Genomic DNA, 22,675 nt, shown 5'->3' on the forward strand with positions numbered 1-22,675 from the left:
TAGTAAAAATTCAAATACCATTAAGATGAATTTTAATTTATCCCTCTCGATTGAGAAATGTTCATCTTACAGCTATTTTAACAAATGACCTTGAAAAACCTTTATAAAACAAGTCCAATGATCCTAATCTTATACAGAAGAAATATCCGCTTATAAATAATCTTCAAAACAAACATAAATTTGAAATCTCTGCTAAAAACGAACAGCACAGTAATTTTCAGCATAATGTATATGGATAAGCCTTAGGTCTGAAGCCCGTATTTAGGAACTGGGCAAAAGTCTCGGAATCCTAAATAACTATAATAAACAATTTCGGTGATTTTGCAAGATTTCATGAGTTCTAGTAAATTTTTCAAAAATTCTATATGATGGATTAGAGGACTCAAACCATATGACTAAAAATTTAATGTTTGGGGACTTTTGGTTTTTAGAACTAACTCGAACTCAAATAATTTTTTCGTTCGCTCTTTGTCAAGGGGGTAGTTCACTTTAATTCTTTTCTTCCGAGTGTTAGGCTCACTATTCACGGATTTTAGAGAGCTTTACTTACTGTTTTATGGCCTTTTTAGAGAAATTTATGTCAATATTGAGCGTAGGGAATTTGCTCCAATATTGACATAAATGTCTCTAGTGTATAGAGGCCATTAGTCTAATTAATCTTTTTATTCACTTTTCTCTTTTTCCGTTAATATTTTTAGTTTGGAAAAGAGGAGAAATCTATTTGTGTGAGAAGAATAAGTGTAATAATAATAATTTTGAATAATTCCTAATAATTTTGGTAGAATCAAGAGGAGGTTAAATTCACACGATCAACTTATGAGGAGATTCTCTAAACATTCCCAATACCCACCTCCATCCCTCAATATTTTGGCCAGCTTTTTGGGCATATGGCACATTGTGCATTTGGTTCAGAAGTGGGATAATGCAAAACTGAATATAAACCCCTCTTTCTGTTCACTATTAATCACTGCTTTTGTTCTTACAATAAATTCATCAAAACCTCTCATCTACCAACTGTCCCAAGAAACAATTAATCATCCTACAACATCATAAAAGCCTCATCATTTGAATATACAAATTAATTTATTGTCATATTCAAATAGTGTCTCTCATGAAGATTCTTGACATTTGTATTGCCTCAAATAGTACTAAGAAATGAAATAGGAATATTTTGAGGTGTTATTAATTAAAAAAAACCACCGTTCCACATGCATAGTAATGAAGGATGTGGCGACTCAAATGGAATTCTTCGTGCAATAATTAGTGTGTTTGTCAATTTTGCAAAAGAGGCTCTCCACTTGGTAACACGTTGTGATATTCTCCAATGAATTTTTCATCTGAAAATCAACATTTTCCACAACATCAGATGAGAGAGATGGAGCTTTTGACAGAATTGAGATATTAAAATGGTTGCAATGCTTGAAGTTGTTAATCACCAAAGAGGACTTTAAAAGTAGCTGAGGTCAACTCTTCAGTTCTTACCCAAACGAGATGTTTACGGTGACAGTCTCTCAATTCACTGCTGAGATAACATTTTCGCTTTTAGAGCTTTTGATCTCAGCAGCATCTTATGTTCTCTGCACCTATTCAATTCTATTTTGATCTCCATACTCACAGACTCTCCTCAATTTCTATACTCCCCAGTGTGACTAGTAACAACAGTCAAGCACGCGATTACTTATATTGGAGGAATACAGACAGATTTCTTAAATCGTATTTGTTGAGTGCTTGATTAAAAAAAAAACGTAGTTCTAATCAAAAAAACGAAAACATACATTAATACGATATAGGTAAGACGAAATACGATATGCACAAAATAGTACAAATTTTATAGATATATATAGATTAGAAATTTTATAGGAAGTTTAGAAATACAATTTAATTAAAATTAGAGTACGTAGTCTTAATAGTCCACCGTCGCCTTGTGGCCGACCCAAACTACTCTAAAAAAAAGTGTTGCGAAACGAACAAACGGATTTTGTTTAAAATTTCTCAAAAAAGATATTATTTATCGATTTGACAAAACTTTTTCTTACATTTTATATTGAAAAATATTCTTTTGACAAACTTTTAACAAGATCCAATTGGCCGCCGATCTGACAAAACTTTTTCATATTCTGTATGGAAGAATATCCTTTTAACAAACCTTTCTTGTTAATTTGGCAAGATTTTTTGCCAGAATAGGCAACTTTACGTCCATATTTGGTATTGCACAGTTTTCCCTAATAAGCTAAATATTGATGAAAATTTCTTAGTGTGTCGTGTCGAGGCCCAAATCCAGAACAAAACTTTGGAAAAGCTGCTTCAAAATTTTTGATGCAAATCATATTTTTGACATAGGGTAAATGTGCCAAATTTCGGAATAGTTGCATGCAAGCGCCAAAGTCTCAAGTTTGAAATGCAATATTTTTAATACAAATTGATTTTTTTATTCCTTCTTCTTAAGGAGCGTTGTTTGGAACCTTCTAGACTGTTTATCGTCTTTATTTACTGTAAAATCGTTCTTAATACATTTTAAAATGAATAAAAATGTAAACATAGCTTTGGTGTCCTATTTCGGCCACCTTCATTGTCATAGTTCCTTGCCCTTCGGGAATTCTTCCAATGTCTTTTTCACGTCATCTTATTTGTCAGAGCTACATTTTTTGTTATTCTTTAGCATTGTATAATCTCTAGAGTGTGTAAAAACTAAAAATTTATAGAAATTCAAGGAACAAAAAAGGTGGCCGGAATTTGGCACACTTACCCTAATCCATTGTGTTAACGCATAATCTCTAATAGGATAGCTAATTTTATTCAACGAAATTATGTTAGTAAAAATTGTAGGATACAATGGGATAATTTTTAATCTTTTGGGAGTTGGAATTTTAAGACTTTTCCTCACTGTTTTAGACAAGGAATAAAACAAATCCTGAAATACCCTTGAATGTAATACATGTACTTCTTCGGGTCCCGGTCAAAATCCCGAACGCCAAAATCCCGAACGCCAAAATCCCGAAAGCCAAAATCCCGAATGGGCCAAAATCCCGAAAGCCAAAATCCCTAATTCTTAAAAGTGTCACAGCTAATCCCACGATTGTACCCGCGCTTGCTGGAGGCAAAGGGAAATCTTCTGTGTCTTAGAAAATTACTCTAAACATTTTCCTCTATATAATTTCATCTCCTTCAGGATTTTGAAAATTCGGGATTTTGGCTTTCGGGATTTTGGTCTTTTCGGGATTTTGGCTGCCACCGACTCTTTCGTGGTTTTCTTTTTGTTTGTGCCAATGTGGAACAGTGAGGGAATGTCAAAATTCCAAATTAGAAATGATTCCAAATTACCCCATTGTATCATACTCCTTTAAGAAAATATAAAAAAAGTCTGATATTTCTAGAATATTGTGATTATGTCCAATTGTTATTCATTTTAGAAAAAAAATCTTTAATTTATATTAATGAGATGAAAGGTTTCCTTGGCGAATATCAAAGTGCTTATCAAGAAAAATGTATACAAAAATTTCTTATTTTATTCATTCTTAAGCATATTGAAATGGACTGACTGTAAAGGGAGTACTGTTGTACAAAAAAAAAAAGCATAGTGCGAGGTACATATTTAATTCAGAGTACTTTTACTACATAATTCCTATAAGTAAAATTTTTAATAGTAGAAAGTGATTAAGTACTTTGGTTTTATGAATTAAAAAAAACTACCAACCAGGTGTGAACAACCTTATTGCACTTTAATGGTTAGAATAACCAATGACTGAACTTTCTCTTAATTTATGTTTGTTAAGTTACAAAGCGGTATCCAAAGAATATAATAAGTCGTAATTGGTTTTCAATTTGAACAATTCTAATTGGTTTGACCAGAGTAAATTTTTCTGTATACAAGCCAAACGAGAAGTTACTACAGCTGTAGCTGTATAGTGTGAGAAAAATCCAAGCCCCCGAAAGTAGAAATTCCTGACGCTTTTTCAAATTAAGCAAAATCTAGCAATTCCAGCATTGATCTGAGAGTTAAGGCGTGATCGAGCTATAAAATGCGACTCTCAATTCTTATGCATGTTGTATTTGTATGTATGGAAAACTGTCCAAGCCTAAGGTATGCCCCTCTTTTTTTTTACGACAAACTCTCTGCTCCCCACCACCCCAATTGCTGAACAAAAAGTTTTCGATCTCGAAAAATACAGTCTCTTTAGCTTTTTTGGTTTCCACTTTTTTTTCCTTTACTTCTCTCCATCAACATCAATTGAGTCTAAAACTGCAAATTCTCTCTTGGGTGCAACTCTGTTGAGCTCTTGTATCTTTTACCTCGCTCTCTCACTCCCGCACCATCTCACACAAAACAAGGTGGGTTTTGCAGATGTAAGTAAAGTCTTAGGGCTAAATTGCCACTGATTGGCCATACCCCACTTTCTGGCCACATGAGTGAAATAGATGATATTGGAATATGAAGCCTATCATTTTGGAATAACCTGCATTAGGCTAAAATTTTAAATTCCGGACAAGGCAGATTACCGGACGTATCATTTTGGAAGTTCGGATTTTGATAATCGAGTAAAAATTTGGTAATAATGCCACTCTAGATTATCTGATTTTTATAATAAAATTTAAGGAGAGGCGTTTCGACTCTAAAATAGTTTGTCCGGAATTTCGCCCTGCCCGGAATTACAAAATTTACTTGATTCAAACAATTTTTCACACATTTCGAATCTTTCGAATTAAAAATGTAAGCCCTGATTGGGGCTCACTTAAATAATATTACAAATTTATAGAGGAAAAAATGAGGAACTGAGGTTTCCATCTTTATTTCAACTTCCTGAGAGTGAACTGTCCACGGCTACTAATGCTCACTCACTGAAGTACTGATATTAATTGCCATAAGCAACAAGAACACAACATAACGACTTTCAACAGGCGCCTTGGGATGGTAAGGTTTGGGCGTGTGAAAGGAATAAATGATTTGGAGTGGTTGGATGCAGCCGTTGACAGGGTTGACATGCGTCGAATAGGCCGTACGGTCTACAAAAATTGTTTTAAGAGTTTTAGGGTTGAATCATTAATCGTTGAATTGTTACTATTACTTTTTAGCTGCCTTAGCTAAATAGAATTTTATCTAAAATAATAAGGGGAGATTATATATACTCCCATATAAGGGGAGATTGAGCTACATTGTTAAACGATTTTTCGCATATCTCTGAAGCAAACTGGGCTTTAGAGTAATGTAATTTAGATAGACAAAATAATACTGGATTTAAATTAAATTATAGTAAGGCCCAGCTTTATTTAGAAATATAAGAAAAAATTGAATTTCAATGTAGCTGCTGCTCTGCTCAAAGTAGGCCCACCTCCCCCTAATAGCAACTGTTTTATGAATGTTTCATCCAATTTCCGCACTAGAAAGAATTTGAATCGTTAGATAAGAGTCAAGTGGCCAATAAGTGGATATTTTTGGAAGGAAAGATAGATTTCTTTTGGTAAGTTAGCAAAAATCTGTCGAAAATTGAAGGGGTATTCTGTAACATATGACAATTTTCATGATAAAAGTCAGGAACAGAACAACTCTAAGGACAGTGAGCATCGAATAATCATTGTAAAGAGCTTTTGTAGTTTTTGCAACTTATTATGAATCGGATTTGCGATTAGTTCTTCCGAATTTGCCACATAAAAAAATAAATTTGTCGTATGACATTGTCATTACAGTTACAGAATTCCCCTACTGATTTGATATTTTGATTGAAAAAACATCTTAGCAAAAACAGTAAAATTTTGATCAATATTGAGCAATTTTTTTTTTAATTTTCCAACTAAAATAGCCAAAAGGGGGTCATTTAACTCTAGTAAGAAGAAAAAATGATCCGAGAGGAGCTGCCACTTCGTGCCTCTCACATGTGCTTACTAGTTGCTGCTACTCCGAAGAAGAGAGCTTAGGCGATCGTACAATTTCAATATTGTAAGATCAACCAGTGTGAGGTGAGTTACACTCTAAGACGGCGGCAAAAGACACACGAGTCTCTTTTGGTCTTTGGAAAAGCTCGCGCTCATAACACTTTTCACTGCATCTTCAATCAACCAGAGTGACACATACGATTGCTTGTTCGAAGCAGCTGCTAAAGTGAATTCTATTAAGTGATTAATTGACAGTTCTGGTGTTATTGAACGCCTTACTAGGGCATTATGTATATCACCTAAACTCAAACACTAATTTCTCTATAAACCCCAATCGTCCCTTTCCAAAAATCCCATTAAAATCAAATAAATTTGTTTGTGAATTAGACAAAAAAAAAAAACAAAACAAAAAGAAAAATTGTGACTAAATTTCGCAAAATAAACCCCACCAACTGGATTACTAAACAACCTGAGGATCACCAGAGAAAGGAGCCAGTATCTTGAGAAGATCACCCAAGATCGACTCAATTTGTCTCCACAGTTCATCATCGTAATAACCATTTTCTGCACACTGTGACACAATCTTCTCGCCAGCAGTCATTTTGCGCCATAATGATTTTCCGTGTTTCACTAATTGCACTGTGCATCTTTGGATACAGTGTACTGACCACAGGTAATTTCTACTTACATTTTATCATTTTGTTTTGACTTCTTGGGGCCAGATACACAAAATAAGAAAAAAAAGAATATTAGCTAAATTTTAACACAAAAGACTTTTATACTTCACACTTCACGAACTCCAGCAGTCATTTTGCATAGAAATATCCACATTTATATTTAGTTATTTGCTGTCCAAATCACATTCGGACCCACAATATTATGCACATACACAACAGGGTGGTTCATTCCAGAAAAAAATGGTAATTCATTTTGAAAATACCAAATTGATAAATATCCATGGTGGAATATACAATTGATGGATTATTTAACAATCCATCAATGTGTGAATTTAAATATAATTCTACTATAGATTTCGCATAAAATTCATATCAATTAGCAATTCGAATTGAATCTATGACAAAACCGCAAATATTGTGGTTTTACTGATTTTGGTTTCATTTTCGAGAGATAATCTATGTTGATTTAATATGTGCCATTTCAACAATAGTAAATGAATAAAATATTTTGTTTTAAATAATTTTTGCTTTGCTGATATAATATAGGGAATAGCTGAAGAAAAATGTTAAAGTACAATAAACTATCGCTCAATTGGCTCTTTTTCAATCGGACACAAAATTTTGTTGAGAATTTTAACGGTTGATTTTAAAGCAAATTTGTTTAAATTCGCTGTATTTCCCCTTGTTTTATCTTGATTGATTATATTTCAGCGCTTTTCGTGGAATTTACAATGATTTTGATGTCCAAATCTGGCGATAATTTTGATGACATTTTGCTCTATGCGTCCGATTGAGAGAGAGTCTACTGTATAGTTTTATTTAATTAAAATTTACGTTCTAAAATGGGAGTGATGGGAGCTTCTTACGTAAACTTATATTCAGGATAATCATATTTTTACTATAAGTAAATTGATTGATATTTAAAAGAAGTAGATAAGTTTTTTATTGTTTGTCTTTAAAGAAGTATAAGGAGAATTTTGTTATTTGATTTTGATAAATGTCAAATAATTTAATTTAATTTATGATTTTGGTGATATTACTCAAAATCACAAAATATATCAAGAGTAAATTTGTTAAATTTGAATGTCGGATGCGTGAACTCAGATAAGATTATGGTGGTCGAGATTTGTCTTTAGGCTATCACATGATATAGGAGGTAGTGGGGCAGCTTTGAAATTGGGATTTTTCACCTTATTAAACACAATTGAATTGAGCCTTATCATGATACAATTTATCTACACAAATAGTTTGAGAAGGTAAATTACATTAGCAGATGGCTCAGTTCCATTTAAACACAGGAAAAAAGTTCCAATTTCAAAGCTGCCTCACTTCCATCTATAGGGAAAATTGATTTGTATGAACAAATAAATGGATAAAATTGACTAAATCAACTAAATTGACTTCTTCTCCGACAATCCCATTTGAATATAGGGAAAGTCTTTTAGGCTTCGCGCACACTCCGCCTTGAAACATTTCATATTTTCCCTGCATTTCTTTAATGAATCTGGGGTGCAATTCTGAAGTAATTACTACTATATCTAGTCATGACTACAAACTTCGTTGAGATTTATTAGTGTGCGTGCCGAAGATTTTCCGAGCGTTTGACAACTGATTATTCAAGATTCTGGTCAAGCAATTGCGAATTAATAATAATCTATTTTTTTATGAGTATCCTTTTGTAAAGATGACATAAAACGAGTGCAATTGAAAACCAATCTTTTATCTTCTTCGCATAATCATGTATAGTTTAACCAGCCGACAGCAACACCGATGATATCAGACGCAAGCAAGAATATGGGAATTTTCATAAATTTTTTGATTATGCTACCATTGAAGAATTGTCCTAGATGTAATAAAGTTGCTGAAATAATAGCAAAACTGAGTAATTAAATGCAGAAAGTGCAGAAAATAAAAATGTAAACATTTGTTTACTTTTAAACGAGAGTCATATTTTCATTTTTGTCCACTATTTCTTTTGTTGATCACAGCCACTTCACGATTAGTTTTGCGAAGAGATTATTCAAGAAGTTCCTGTACAATTATCATGTGCGATTTTTGTGTGATAATGCTAAGATTTTTCTAATACACACAGAAATCTATTGTTTTCGTCCCGTGACAAATTTCATAATGACATCCTATTGCAGCGCCACGCGACGGAAAAATGTTTTACTAAATTCGTCAAGTTTTCGTTGAGTCAATTTTGTTTCAGATGGTTTCTTGTTTCCATATTAATTTCTGAGGGTTGTTTTATATATTTCAAGATATTTAAGTGATTTTCGTGCAATAATATCCATTGAGCTAATGTAAGAATTAAGAGGAATCTTTCAACAAATACCTCTATTATTAAAGCCATAGCATTGTGTCTTTGTGAAGAATGTTTTCTTTAGTATTAACGTGATCGTGTAAGAACTCAAAAGTATTTTGGAGTACCAAAGCTAAAAACAAGGACAATATGCCCAACAATACGAGAAATAGGGTAAACGGAGTAAGTTTCATATATAAAATACTCAACTCAGAAACTCAATTTACACATATTTTTTCCTTTCAGAATCGTATTCAGAGAATTACTCAAGCTCAGAAACAAGAACTGTTGAGGCTCGTCGAACAAAAGAAAAATGTTCTTTTTGGACATCGTGGAAATGATGGGCATGAATTACAGATATCAACATGGAACTATGTGGCAGAAAAATTGAACAGAATCCCAGGAGCATGAAGGGATGGAAAGGAATGGCGTAAAGTATACGCCAATATGAAAGCTCTAACTAAAAGAAAAGCTGCAACACTTCGATCACGTCGTGGTGAAACAGGGGGAGGAGAAATCAACCCAGAAGATTTTCTTACGGAAGATGACTATATTATCGAACGCATTGCCGGTCCTTCTTGTGATGGCATTGCTTTACAGGAGGAGCCTGGAAGCAGTGCATCATTTGACCCGAATAGAGCGATCATAAATTTTCCACGAGCCATACAAGAAGAATCTGTGAGCCCATCCTCACCATCGCGAACACCTAGACTTCTTCCTGAGGTTCTATTAGCTGAGATTGAGACTGCTCCAATAGCTCAGTCTAATAATTCATACGAAGAAGTGTCTCCCATAATTCAGCAAGAAGTGGCAATAATAGATGACCATGATCAAGCAGAAATTTTAATCCAAAATGATCCTCCATCGAATGAGCAAGCTGACATTCTGACTCCAAGGCATCGCACTCGCCCTCAACAACCAGCAAGAACAAATAGACGCGGTGGCAACAATTTAACTATGTCCAATGTTGAAAGATCATTGGAAATTTCTGAACGCCATGTCAATGCGTTCGAGACTTTCATCTCGCAACAAAATCAATTCAATACCACAATCGAAAGGGCCCTGGGAGCTGTTTTAGATATATTGAGCGGCCGACAAAATTAAAATAATATGACTTTAAATATTAATAATCCCTTAAAAAAATCGTTTATTTTTTTCACAAAATATAATGAGTGTTAAAATTTGAATTCATTTATTTTTAAACAGAATGTGAAATGTGATAATTATTGAGATTACTGAAATAAAAAGCTGAAGTAAATCTTGAAAAGTTAATTTTCACTGAAAGGGGATACTTGAACAAATCTTTCACAAATTTATAAGAAATTCAATCAATATTGAATGTTGTTCTCAAGAATGTAGTTCATGAGCAATTGTCTCCCTACATCATCTTCTACTCCCCTATTGGGAATATGTTGGTTGATGTCTGGCTCTTCGTACAATTCCGAATTCAATATTGGAACGTTGTGCAAAATCAAAAAATTGTGGCACACAATCGCAGCGTAAATGATGTAGAAGGCATTCTCGTGCGTATAGTGGAGAGCTCTAGCCTTAGTGAGGCTTCTCCATCTTCCCTTAAGAACAGCAAAACATCGCTCAATTTTATGCCTAACAATCTTATGTATCTTGTTAAACTGTCTTTGCTGATTAGTTCTTGGAAGTCGGAATGGTACAATCATGTATGGTTTGATAGCATATGCACTATCTCCCCATAACCATGTGTTAGAATTTTGATTATGCAATTGTTGGACTTGAAGCTTCACTCTGCTGCTCTCAAATACGTGAGAGTCATGCACTGAACCGGGATATCTGGCGTTTGCACTAAGGATTCGAAGATCGTCACCACAAATTACTTGCACGTTAATTGAATGAAAACCTTTTCGGTTTATATACTCATTCTCATATTCGCAAGGGACGTTAGTAAGTGCGACGTGCGTTCCATCGATCAGTCCAACGATTCCCGGAAGTTGAGTGGATGCGAGAAACTGATTTTTCACTACAGAGGCTTCCTCCTCATTGTTTGGAAACTTCACATATTTGGGACTCAGTTTCGTTGTTATAATTTTGCACAATTTCTTTATGAAACGAGATACCATTGTTTGTGAAATTAGGATGAATGCATCCGTTCCGATTCCTCTTTGGTAACTTCCCGTTGCTAAAAAGTGCAGTACGGAAAGTACTTGGAAATGTAATGGAATTTTGCGTGGATCATCAAAGTCTTCAAATACGTGTTCTTGCAGTTCATTAATGAATTCCATAGCCAATGCCGGAGGAAATCTGTAGATTTCGCGAAACCTTAAAATATGACACATCGAAAATTATGTTTATCTCGCGATACATTCACCTTTGATTAAAAAAAATTACGAAACTTGTATTTACCTAGGCTCCGCAATATGGAAAGGATTTAATTCATCCCTCAACTGACGTCTTTGGATACGCATGGACAACTTATTTTCATAATAAACTAGTGGTAACAGAATGCCTGCGTACATACTATACTAATTTTTGAAAACAATCTGTTGAATTGTTTGGCTTTTTAGGACAATTTATCTCAATATGTTTCTATTAAGGTATATCTGAGATATGCTTAGATAGATTTTGTGTATCTAGTGACTGCATAAGACAAATTCCTAGAAATTTTGTTTCGTTAAACAACTTAACGAAGCCAGAGACTAGATAACATCGCACGAAGCCACCCGAACACACTCATACACACTCATCGCTCTTGTACATGTATAGCTAGTAGTGAGACTAGAGCTACTAGTCATGACTAGAAGCACTTCAGAATTGCACCCCTGATCTAAGTTTTTCAGGAAATGTGTGACTTAATTACAAAATCAAAAGAGGCCTATATTTTTTATTGCTTAAATAGATAGATAAACTATATCGAAGTATATTGCTTAAAAATTTCTAAAGCCAAGTCGAATTAATTACGAAGATACAGGGACTGGAGAAAAGGAGCGCAGAGTTGATTTGCAAGTGCTCGGGGGGCAAATATTCAAAACTTTGAAGCGCGTTTTCTTTATTTCTTATTTTTATAATTTCTTTGAAATAGTGGAAAAGACTAAGAAAAAAATGTATTGACCGAATTATTATTATTATTACAATCGTATCGAGATATTTGTATTACAAGGTATACATTTTACAATGTCATATTCCATGTTGGAAGAATCTGCAAAGTCCATTGTAGACCGCCCAAGAGCATCTTCCATGCTCACGGAGTTATTGGGCGTAGGCGGTGCATTATATTACGTTATTATGACATATTAAAATTGAATAAAACAGTTTAGGACTTGAACACACAACACTTGTCAAGCCATCCAAGAGTCAACGCTCTTGCTTATTGCGCCACTGAGATCCCCATTTACCGAATAAAACAAATAAAGGCTTATTCTTTTTTGAGCTAAACTAAACTTAGAACTAAAGTAAATGAATTCTTGTAAACCTATTTTTCTATTTTTTCAGAATGGTTAAAGTCAAAATTTTTCAAAAATGCAGATTTTTTCAAACCCTTTAAAAAGTTACGATTACACAATTTCCTTAGGATTTTCTTAGTTTAAAAACGATTTGCACTTATAAGAATTAAAAAAAATCAGACAAGAGTTACGAGCCACTAGGGAATGCTGCGAAAAAGTGCTTCAGTGTTCATTACTCCGCCATTTTGTAAATATCTTTTTCGACAAAATTTATTAAAGCACTTTAAATATTTATAAACATATACTAAAAAAAGCAAGAAGATTGGTCGTTTCTTTGTCTTCTAAAAAATCGTGAAAAACAGCTTTTTAAAAACAGATCGTTTTTATCTTCCTATTAGGGGAATTTTTAAGGGGAATTTATATTATCATAGTTCAAATTCATTAAACCAATATGAACTGTTCGAAGTCAGAGTGTATGCGAAGCCTGAGAGCTTTCCCTTAGATGAATAGATCTCATGTCATCACGGAGAACGAAAAAAAATATAATATCCGTTTTTTTGCATTTTGTCCTATTTTAATTGCAAAAGTTCTATGCGGTCTTCAGTGAATCATACTCGTTAAAATTTGAAAGTTAGCACTGCCTAAAATGTTAATAAAATAACATTTACTGCCAAGAACTTTTATTCTAAGACAGTATATTTTTTTTCTATCAAAGAATTACATCAAAATGATTTTGGAGAATTTTCACTCATTTCGGAAAAATTTTAGCCAGTCAACTTTTGATATCCAATTTTCAAGAGAATCACCCTATTATATTTAATGGATCATTTAAGTGAGGAAGATGAAACATTCCAGGTCAGGAATGTAATGAAAAAAGTAGCATGAATCGAGCAATTTATTTTTATGTGTGTTACATTGTTTGTTCCCATAACCGTGTGATCTTTCTTGCACAATCCAATTCATTTTGCATATCGTCCCTTTGTGTCTAAATCATTTGATCATCTTTAAGAAATCTACCATATAAAATACTTTGCCACTAGTATGGTGTTTTTTTTTTCGATGGCATATTTTATAAAGTTGGAGGCCTATATTCGTGAATTTAAGTGCAATGGCTTTCGCAAGCATCAATAGAGGTAGTCGAGGTAGTATTATTTTGGTGGAAAAATTTTTTCACAATTTCTTCAATATTAACAGCTTGGAAAGTAATAAAAGACATTCATTGAGGGAAAACTTGTTGACCACTATAAATCCGCATTTAATGTATTGCAACACTGATTGAGTACCTACATTCCGTGTTGCATGATGCCAAAGGTCAGATGAATTTTCAAGTCATCTTGGGTATATTAAAGACATTCAGTAATTTTGAAACTAAAAGCTCTTTCTCTCTCTTACTTACTCTTTTTCTCCCTTTTACAATGACTAACGAGAGCATTTACAGTCTAATACATTATTTCATTAAATTACCCTCCAATTTATGTACTTTAAATTTTCTCTCACTATTCTGCATTATTTATTGACCCCTTGAGAGTGTGTCGATTGTGGAGTAACTCCCGGCATTTGAAATCACGTAATACACGAGTCACCTAATGACAACAACAAAGTAATATGATAAAAGCTCATGCATTCACGTGCCGCAACTCGCCTTAAAAATCAATGGTGGCACTTTCGCTGGAAAAAGGTAACTCCTTGAATGAAACAAGGAAGGGCAGCAGATTGGAAATAAAAGTCTCTCAAAGAGACACTTTCATCCATATCCTCGTCCCATATATCTGAATCATTAATCTAATTTCTTCTCTATGATCATTTTCCAATCTTTTGTTTCCACTCCTCATGAATATCCCCGGAATATTTTTCTTTTTTTTTTCTTTTGCGTAAGACCCACCAAAAAGATAAACCAAGGTGATTCAAATTAAACGTCTTTTAAATATTACATTGATGTGTGTTGTTATTCAAAATAGCACCATTTGTGATTTATCCGCATCGAGCACACGTTCATGTACAATTCTTCATACTCAATCACCTCAGTATTAGAAAAAATATAGCTGGCGCAAGGTTGAAATAGTTCACATAAGAGGCACTCAGCGTGTACTTTAAAAAACCTCTTGAAAATGTTTGCAAAATTACTCCGAATTCTATAATGTATGTCGATAAACTTTCTATCAAAATATCGATCGACATCTATCACGAGTAATAATAAAACTGTATTCTTTTCCTGTATTATTCTATATTTGAGTAAAGTAATGCTCTAAACACACCTACGACTTAAGCCGAAAGACAGCTTAACGTAATTATAATCAAAATAAGGATCTGATTAAATTCCCATCAGTTTCCTTCTAACTAAGCCGTTTCTTGGCTTAAGTCGAGAGATAAATTGGTCAGAAACTGATGCTAATGTAATCTGCTGATCATTATTTCGATTATAATTACGTTAAGCCGTCTTTCGGTTTAAGTCATAAATGGTCCAGGGCATAAAATGGGATAATTTGAAATTATTTCTAATTTGGAATTCAAAGATTTATTCGTGGTTCTAGATGGGCAAAAGAAAAAAAAAACCTCGAGGCTGATCCTCGAGAATTAAGCTGTAAAATTTGGCAGTAAAGATTTATCCCAAACTGTCACACAATAAGGTCTAAGAATCATCGATAAGAAGTTCTTTACTGCAAAATTTTACAGCTAAATAATTCTCGAGGATCAGCCTGAGTCTATTTAGACTCAGACTGAGTGTATTTAAGGTGCTGATACCGGTTTCGGACTGAAGACCCAGTTCTCGAATGCATCGAAATTCAAGACAGCAAGAAATTTTACTGATTTTTAAAATACATGAATTTTTCCTAAATACTCAATCCTAAACCAATAATTGTTCCAAAATTATTGCCAATTAAGAATTTCAAGAAGTAAGGGCAGAATCACATTGACAGTAAAATGCTCACCGTCAAAGCTCTCATCGTATTTCGTTGATTTACGCATTTTCATTGCAATTCTTAAGCAAATTTTCCATTACGATATTACCTTGTCTCATACTCGGTGGCACTAGGTGAAAATAGTATAAAAAAATTGAATAAATAAAGCGAAAATGCGATAAACGGTGAGCAAAAAAACTATAGGATTTTTTTGCTACAGTTTTTCGTGCAGTTTTTTTTGCTCACCGTTTATCGCATTTTCGTTTTATTTCTTCAATTTTCTTATATTATTTGCACCTAGTGCCACCGAGTATGAGATAATGTAACACGGTAATTGAGAATTTGCATAAAAATTACAATGAAAATGCGTAAATCAACGAAATACGGTGAGGACTTTAACGGTGACGGTGAGCATTTTACTGTCAATGTGATTCTGCCCTAACTCTTTCGCGTCCATAGGATCATATATGACCCGGGGAAAAAAGTTTCTTTTTGGCTATTTACATTAATTGAAATCTAACTGGAGTCTTGAGAAAATCAGCCAAGAATCTTACATCCTTCTATTATGATGTCGTGCACGAACAGATAGATTTCAATTAATGTAAATACTCAAAAAAAACTTTTTTCCCCGAGTCATGACATTACCCTATGGACGCGAAAGAGCTAAGCCATATGACTAAATCTGGGATCTGAAGCCAGTATAAAGCTTGGTAATTCTTTATATGATCTTCTTTTCCTCTTTGCTCATCTGAAATAGTGATGGAAACCTAAAATTCTAAATTCTTTCCAAATGATTCCAAAATACGCCATTCTATTATACCTCATTATAGCCTAGTCAATCGTCAAAAAAAAATAAATAAATAAAAATAAAAACGATGTACGAAACGATTTTTTCGATCATGACTATGGTCCGATGTTGTGGGTACGTCAACTGACTAACTTTAAAGACAATTAAAGGTCAGATCATTTTGCTACGAAGAATTTCTTCTACCGTTTTTATCTGGAGGATGATTGTCAACGGTAAAACGGCAGGAGACGAAAAATAACATATCGTAACGGTAATGCTTTCTTAAATCACTGTTGGTAAAATAACCATCTATCTACATGGGGTAAAAATAAAATGTGATTTTTCACAACTGAGAGTTCTACTTAATTTCCAAACGCCTTCGGACGTGAAATATCACATCTCTTGGTAGCAGAAAAATATCATAAAAATATTGTATTCATTTGAGAAATACTGTTAAACCTACTTCATAATCTTACAACAACAATTCATAAATCATTTCCATTTCTTCTGAACGATTTAAATTTAATAAAATTTTAACTGCGCTTTTTTTTTTTTTAAATATAACACTGAATACTCCTACTGCCACTAGTCGTCTTATTTTTTGAAGTACACCTCAAGAAATGTTGTAGTTCAAACAAAGCACATGAGAAAACTTTTCACAATGACAATCCTCCGACACTTTGCAAATACATATTATATATATTATATGTGGTATATATGTATGAAATCTATCTTCATGGACAAGAAAACAAATATAAAATGTTGGCTATATATCGAACAAGTAAGGTAATAATTGGAACGTCTTCTAAACTCTCTTTCACCTATTGATGTTATATCTAATGAAGCGGAAGGCGGAATAATTTGAACAAGTCATCTTGATGCCTTTTCACCATCGACTTTTGTGTATATCTCGCGCGACTTAACTATAAAACGTGTGACTTATTTTCAAATAGAAATAAATTAATTCTTCATCGCGGATAGTTGTATATAAATATATATATATACCTTGGTTCGAAAATTAGTCAATTAGGCAGGAAAGTTATGTAAATAAAAGATGAAAAGCTCACGGGATCTTTAATGCCATAAAAGAGAAATTTTCAGGGGACAGTCTCTATGGTGAAATATTATGAATTATAGTGCATTGCATAATTCCAGAATCATACACCAGAAAGATTCCTACTCCAGATAGTATGATATTTAAATAGTAATTCGTATCTTAATTGCTTTTCCACGGAAAAGAAGGTTATTTTGTCTTAGCCATTAAAACCAATATTGTTTTAAGATTCATATCATTCTTGTGGGAGCTAATAACTGGTCACATTTGGGTTTTACATGTTTTTTTTTTGTGAACATTTATCAATTATAATTCATGTCTTTGCTCTTGTTTTTGCTGCTGTCAAAATCAAACTGGGTTTTGACATTATGTGCCCAAAAATTTGACACCATAATGTCAAAATTGCTTACGGTCCCTTAAATCAAATATTTCGATAATTTTTCTGCAAATTTAAAAAGAATAACAATTTTTCTCTGACTTTTATAGAATCAATTCTCCGTGTATCTAAGAAAAAGCGATATTTCTTTCAATGTTTGACAATGAATAATTTTTCACGAAGACACATTAGTATTCAACTATACTCGATCATTCACTCACACTTTAATTCATTTAATCCATCGTGACTATAACTTCATAATCACTCAGGCTCAGACTCAAACATTTGTAAGTTATTAAATACAGAATGATATCAGATGATCATAAGAAGAAAGACTTGTACAATATAAGTGGATGGATATGCTATAAAACAAATTACTTAATATCATGCATTTAGAGAAATCACCGCTTAATTCATAATGAGATGCTTAATGATGAGAAAAAATGTAACTTGTGATAGTTATTTTAATGTCCTGATCTTGTTGCATCTCAATCTAAGATAAATCATTAATGTGCGGCAATTGCATTAATTTGTAGAAAAAAAATCAGAAGTTGTTGATGTTTTTTTCTTAGCATATCAACCTTAGTGCATTGAGGTGAAAAACACCATTTTCAAGTTCCATTTGTAATATCGATAAATGAATTTAAATAAATGGTAGACATTTTGCCGGTCTTTATCATATTTTTTCCATTTTAATCTCACACATAAATTAATTGTTTTTCTTTCTGTCTAGCTTGTGCTTTGCTCGCACTTACAGACAGAGCAATATGTATCCCTCTATGTTTGTGGCGGTAGGGGAGTGTAGGGTAATTTAATATACAAGCATGATTTTATGAAATATTTATATTCAGGGTAATCACTAAGTTTCTTTAAATTTATGGATGAGTATTTTGTTATTCTAATGATTGCTATCTGTCAAGTTAATCAACTATAGAACGTCCCAATTGGACGAGCCTAAACTAATACTATTGAGTCATGTACTAATATTACTAAGTTATCATCCGCTAATTACTCGTCATAATTAATTTGAATCCTAATTCCGTTTGTATTTCGTCTAAGCTATTTTAGGCTAATTTTTGAGATAGTCTGTAAATCGGTTAAAATCGAATGTGAACCAATAAAGACCTCTAAAGAACTAATCTAATAGGCATCAATCGGTTATGAATAAATAATAACCCGGTTATGAACCGATAATAAATTTTCAGTAAAAATTCAATGGTATTGCTACAACAGTACTTAAAGATATCTCTTATGTAGTCCATAATTCAGATCAAATCAGTTCTAAAGCCGAGATGGGACACTCTTTAGCGATTGAAAGAATGGCTCTTTTCTAGTAAGAAATATAGTCGTTCTTGAGGAGGTAAAGCAGTCTTCAGACTACAGATTTAGCCCAGTTTCAAAGTCAAATAAGTCAAAATTTTCCAAAGGATCTTGACTAATAAGAAATAAGCTGAGCCATATGGCTAAGCCTTATATTTAGCTAAGGTTTAACCACATGGCTAAGTGATATAATTTATCAGTCAATATTTTTTGGAAAAAATAACTTAGGATTGGATTATTAAAGGCAAATCATGTATTAGATTATGGAAAACCAATCAAAATGTTTGAAATTTAGGATATTGAGACTAAGGGTCGAGAAGCTTCTTCTTTGAGAGGATTGAAAAGCTCATTGGATACAATCTAGAGGGGAATTCTGTAACGAAATGACAATTATATGACAAATTTAAAAATTTTTATGTGATAAAGTCTCACAGAGCTCCTTAGAATAGCAATATGATGCTCACTGGACTTTAATGTTGTCCTGATCCTGAATTTACTTTGACAATTTGTCATATGACATTGTCATACCGTTACAGAATTCCAGTGCTGAACACCTTTAACGCCAGAAAAATTCCTGGTGACTTAAAGGGGATTCGAATCCGAGACACTTCCATCATAAAGCGAGTGCTCTACCACTTGACCCATTGAGTGCCCTAAGTATCATAACATCAAAAGAAAATTTCCCCTACCCTTGCAGACAGATTTTTTTTTTTCATTTTTAAACGTTTTAGAGGTTATCCCAGCCGATTTTGTTCAAATAACAAAGTCATTGAATAATTCCGTATAACGATTCTTTAAGGTCAAATGTTAAACCCTCTCTACTGATCATATTTCTTAACCGTTTGCAAAGATTTGGTTTAACTATAAATGTCTCTGAATTCCTGACTATTCTGACCCGATTTTAATCGGCTATGGACCGGGAATACAAAATATTGGTGTATTGAAAAAAATAACTTTGGTAATCTCTCAACGTCATGAGCATGATCCAGATAAATAATGTGAAACCACTTTTAGCCTACAGATTAAAAGTGACAAATACGAGCATTCCTCAAAGCTGTGTCACCCTTGTTTTGCATAGTCGTAATGTAAATACTACAAATAATTAAAAAAAAGAAATATGATTAATATTTCATAGACACACCGTCTCTGAAACAATTACATCATGCAAGACATTAACTTGGAGAGTTGCTCTGTGGGTGACATCATAAATGTGTGAGAATTAACAAAAATTGGTGGCCTTGACTTCAAAAAAAAAAAAAAAATCTTAATGCAATTTTAATTTATTTACAAAATATCAACAATGTGTGACATTATTTTTAAACAATATCACCCATGAGAATGAAGATGACTTTTTTTTTAAATTTATGTGTATGCTTTTTAGGATTTTTTTCTTCTACACGAGACTACAAAATGCATTTAATGTATACCTGCACCTCTTTTCTGACCCTATTGTTACCCAGTCAATGAAAATCCGTCTATTGTGTTGCACTTTACCATGCTGTTACTATGCCAATAGTGATCAACAAAAGACATATCGAAAAAGTGACAATAAACACCACGAATAAACATTTCCATATATACAATTTTCCATGCTAAAAGCTCTTTTTATTTTTCGGCTTCCCTGGGATTGTTTGACTCAAAATGGTGTATAAATTGCACTTTTGCATTTTAAATGTACGTGGGTGTGGTATACTGAAAAGATGGAAAAAAGGCTTCAAAAGTGCCTGAAAAAAGATTCGAAAGAGGGACACGAAAGTTTCCCTTGAGACACACCAAGACGCCACCGATTGCACGATCAATTAAAATAGCATGGCGAGTCAAATTGCCAAGAGATCTCTTCAAGTGGGATCAAATGAAAAAAAAAATGAGCATTTATATTGATCACCTCCAGAAAACGCACACACCACCAATCACAAGAAGCAAATCTCATTGTGTTTTGTGTACACACGCCAGACCATTTTCAAATTCATTGCAGACTCTTTTGACTTCTACATGAAACATTAGGGGGGCTCCCGTCAGAGTCTCAAGAATGAGACACATGGTACAATGTACTTACCTAGTCAGATATGTATACAAAACTATACTCTTAAGAAGCCTCCGAGGCAATAGCACGTCTATAGTATAACAAAAACCTCACCGGCCCACTCACTAATTCATATCTCTGTACCATATACACTCGTGGTTTAAATTATAAGGTCGATATAGTTTGATTAGAATTGCTTTTAAAGGTTAAGTAATAATTACATTTTCTGAGCTTTTTGCTCCACATGTCAAAAGTCTTGAATCTTATAGTGTAAAATTTTATGAGAAATGCCTTAATAATTTTCCAATGTATGAAATTTTCAATAATTCCATAAATTCTGAGATAAATCTTTATGTTTTAGTATAACTTTAACTAACTGTTTTTTTTTCATTTCTAAAGCGTCTGTCCCCGACTTAACAATCAATCTTATCGCTAGACAGAAAATTTTAAATTTATAAATGCCTGCAGAACTTTATATGAATGTTAGAATCGTAAATTATCATCTCAATTCTGAGATAAATCTTTGATTGCCTCTACACAGTGGGAGAAGTTTACGTCAAAATTTAGAATTTTTAAGTAAATCGGCGGTATAATACTGGTGAATGGAAAGATATTTACTTCAAAATGACAGAGTTTGACATAAATTTATGACAATCGTGATCATAAGCGTTCAGTCTTCAAATAAGGCTTGAATTTGTTGAACACACCTACGACTTAAGTCGAGAGACGGCTTAACGTAATTATAATCAAATTAATGTTTAAACTACATTTCTATCAATTTTCCACTAAGTCGTCTCTCGGCTTAAACCGTAAGTCTGTTCAGGGCATAAAGGCATATTCGTATACCGACAAGGATTTAATTTTATAATGTCAGATTTCTTAAGCTTAATAAAGCAGAATAACGAAGTTGAAATAAACCTAACGACTTTTTTAAGTTAATTTTTTAGAACTGATTTCGGGGACTTGTTAAATCTTTAAAAGTAGATTTCGATTTCAAGGAATTAAAACCAATCCGCTCAATTTAAATCGACCTTTGAAGGCTGATTCGTATTCTCTGATAAAGACATGTAATTTAAAAATGTTAAACTTCTTTACGTTTGTAAACCTTTAAGGACGATTGGGACACCGGTGTTCCAAAAACAAAATTTTTCTAAGGCAGAAATTGAAGACACAAATCGTTCAGTAAATGTTAACTACCGTCGTTGCGGGTGACTTTGCACGTTTTTTCGCTGTTTTTCAACTTTACTCTCTAAAAGTGGATAGTTAAAGTGAAAGGAGGGGGGTCAATGGGTAAAATTATTTGTATTCAGTTGTTAATGAATGGATTTTGTGCCACTAACATTAATTTTATAAAATTTTACTATGTTAAACAAAATCAAGAAAAAAGGCTTGCACTTGGGATAAGGTGCGGGTGACTTTGCACTTTTTAATAAATACTAAAAAAACAACAATTTCTGATAATAAACGACAATGAAGACCTTCATATCTAAGGGTAAGATGCACGAGATCTACAAGATGACGTGGTCGCCATCTTGATTTGATGTTTCTGTCCGCCATTTTGAATAACTGTCAAACCCTAAAACTGGTCCGATTGGGTTGAAATTTTAGTATGTTGTAGCTGATGTCAAGACCTTTTCAAAACATATTTATGTTCCAGTCTACGTCAAGTATTTACATAGATACAGAGGCTCAAAGTTTAAAATTTTTTAATACTCATATTTTGGCGGTCTTTATTTTTTAATCTTCAATATTTGAAACCTAAACGAAATGCCTTAGTAACCATTAAATATGGTTGGGGCATTAATTTTATATATTTATTTACTCTAATATAATTAAAAAAAATAAACGAAAAGTGCATTTAATTAATTTTTTTATTTTTCACCTTTGCGAAAACAATTTTTAAGATTCTCAAATAATGCGCTGTTATAAACAAAAACATTACTTTTCTTTTTGTT

At 33.1% G+C, this 22,675-nt stretch overlaps 2 protein-coding genes across 4 annotated transcripts in view; one reads left to right on the top strand and one right to left on the bottom strand.

The window, feature by feature from the left end:
- Positions 1–22,675, bottom strand: part of LOC129799737 (uncharacterized) — a 154,942-nt gene that overhangs the window by 26,705 nt on the left and 105,562 nt on the right. The window lies entirely within an intron of this gene.
- Positions 4,109–22,675, top strand: part of LOC129799749 (uncharacterized) — a 37,861-nt gene continuing 19,294 nt past the window's right edge. Inside the window, exons 1-2 of one of the 2 annotated variants that reach the window (XM_055843936.1) lie at positions 5,933–5,952; positions 6,056–6,541. In XM_055843936.1, the coding sequence (XP_055699911.1) occupies positions 6,481–6,541 (61 nt within the window). In that variant the 5' untranslated portion in view covers positions 5,933–5,952; positions 6,056–6,480. Of the gene's footprint in view, positions 6,542–22,675 lie in introns of both variants that reach the window. The other variant, XM_055843935.1, reaches the window with a different exon arrangement.

The sequence above is a fragment of the Phlebotomus papatasi genome, chromosome 1, assembly GCF_024763615.1.
Source record: "Phlebotomus papatasi isolate M1 chromosome 1, Ppap_2.1, whole genome shotgun sequence".
In the NCBI taxonomy this organism is placed as follows: domain Eukaryota; kingdom Metazoa; phylum Arthropoda; class Insecta; order Diptera; family Psychodidae; genus Phlebotomus; species Phlebotomus papatasi.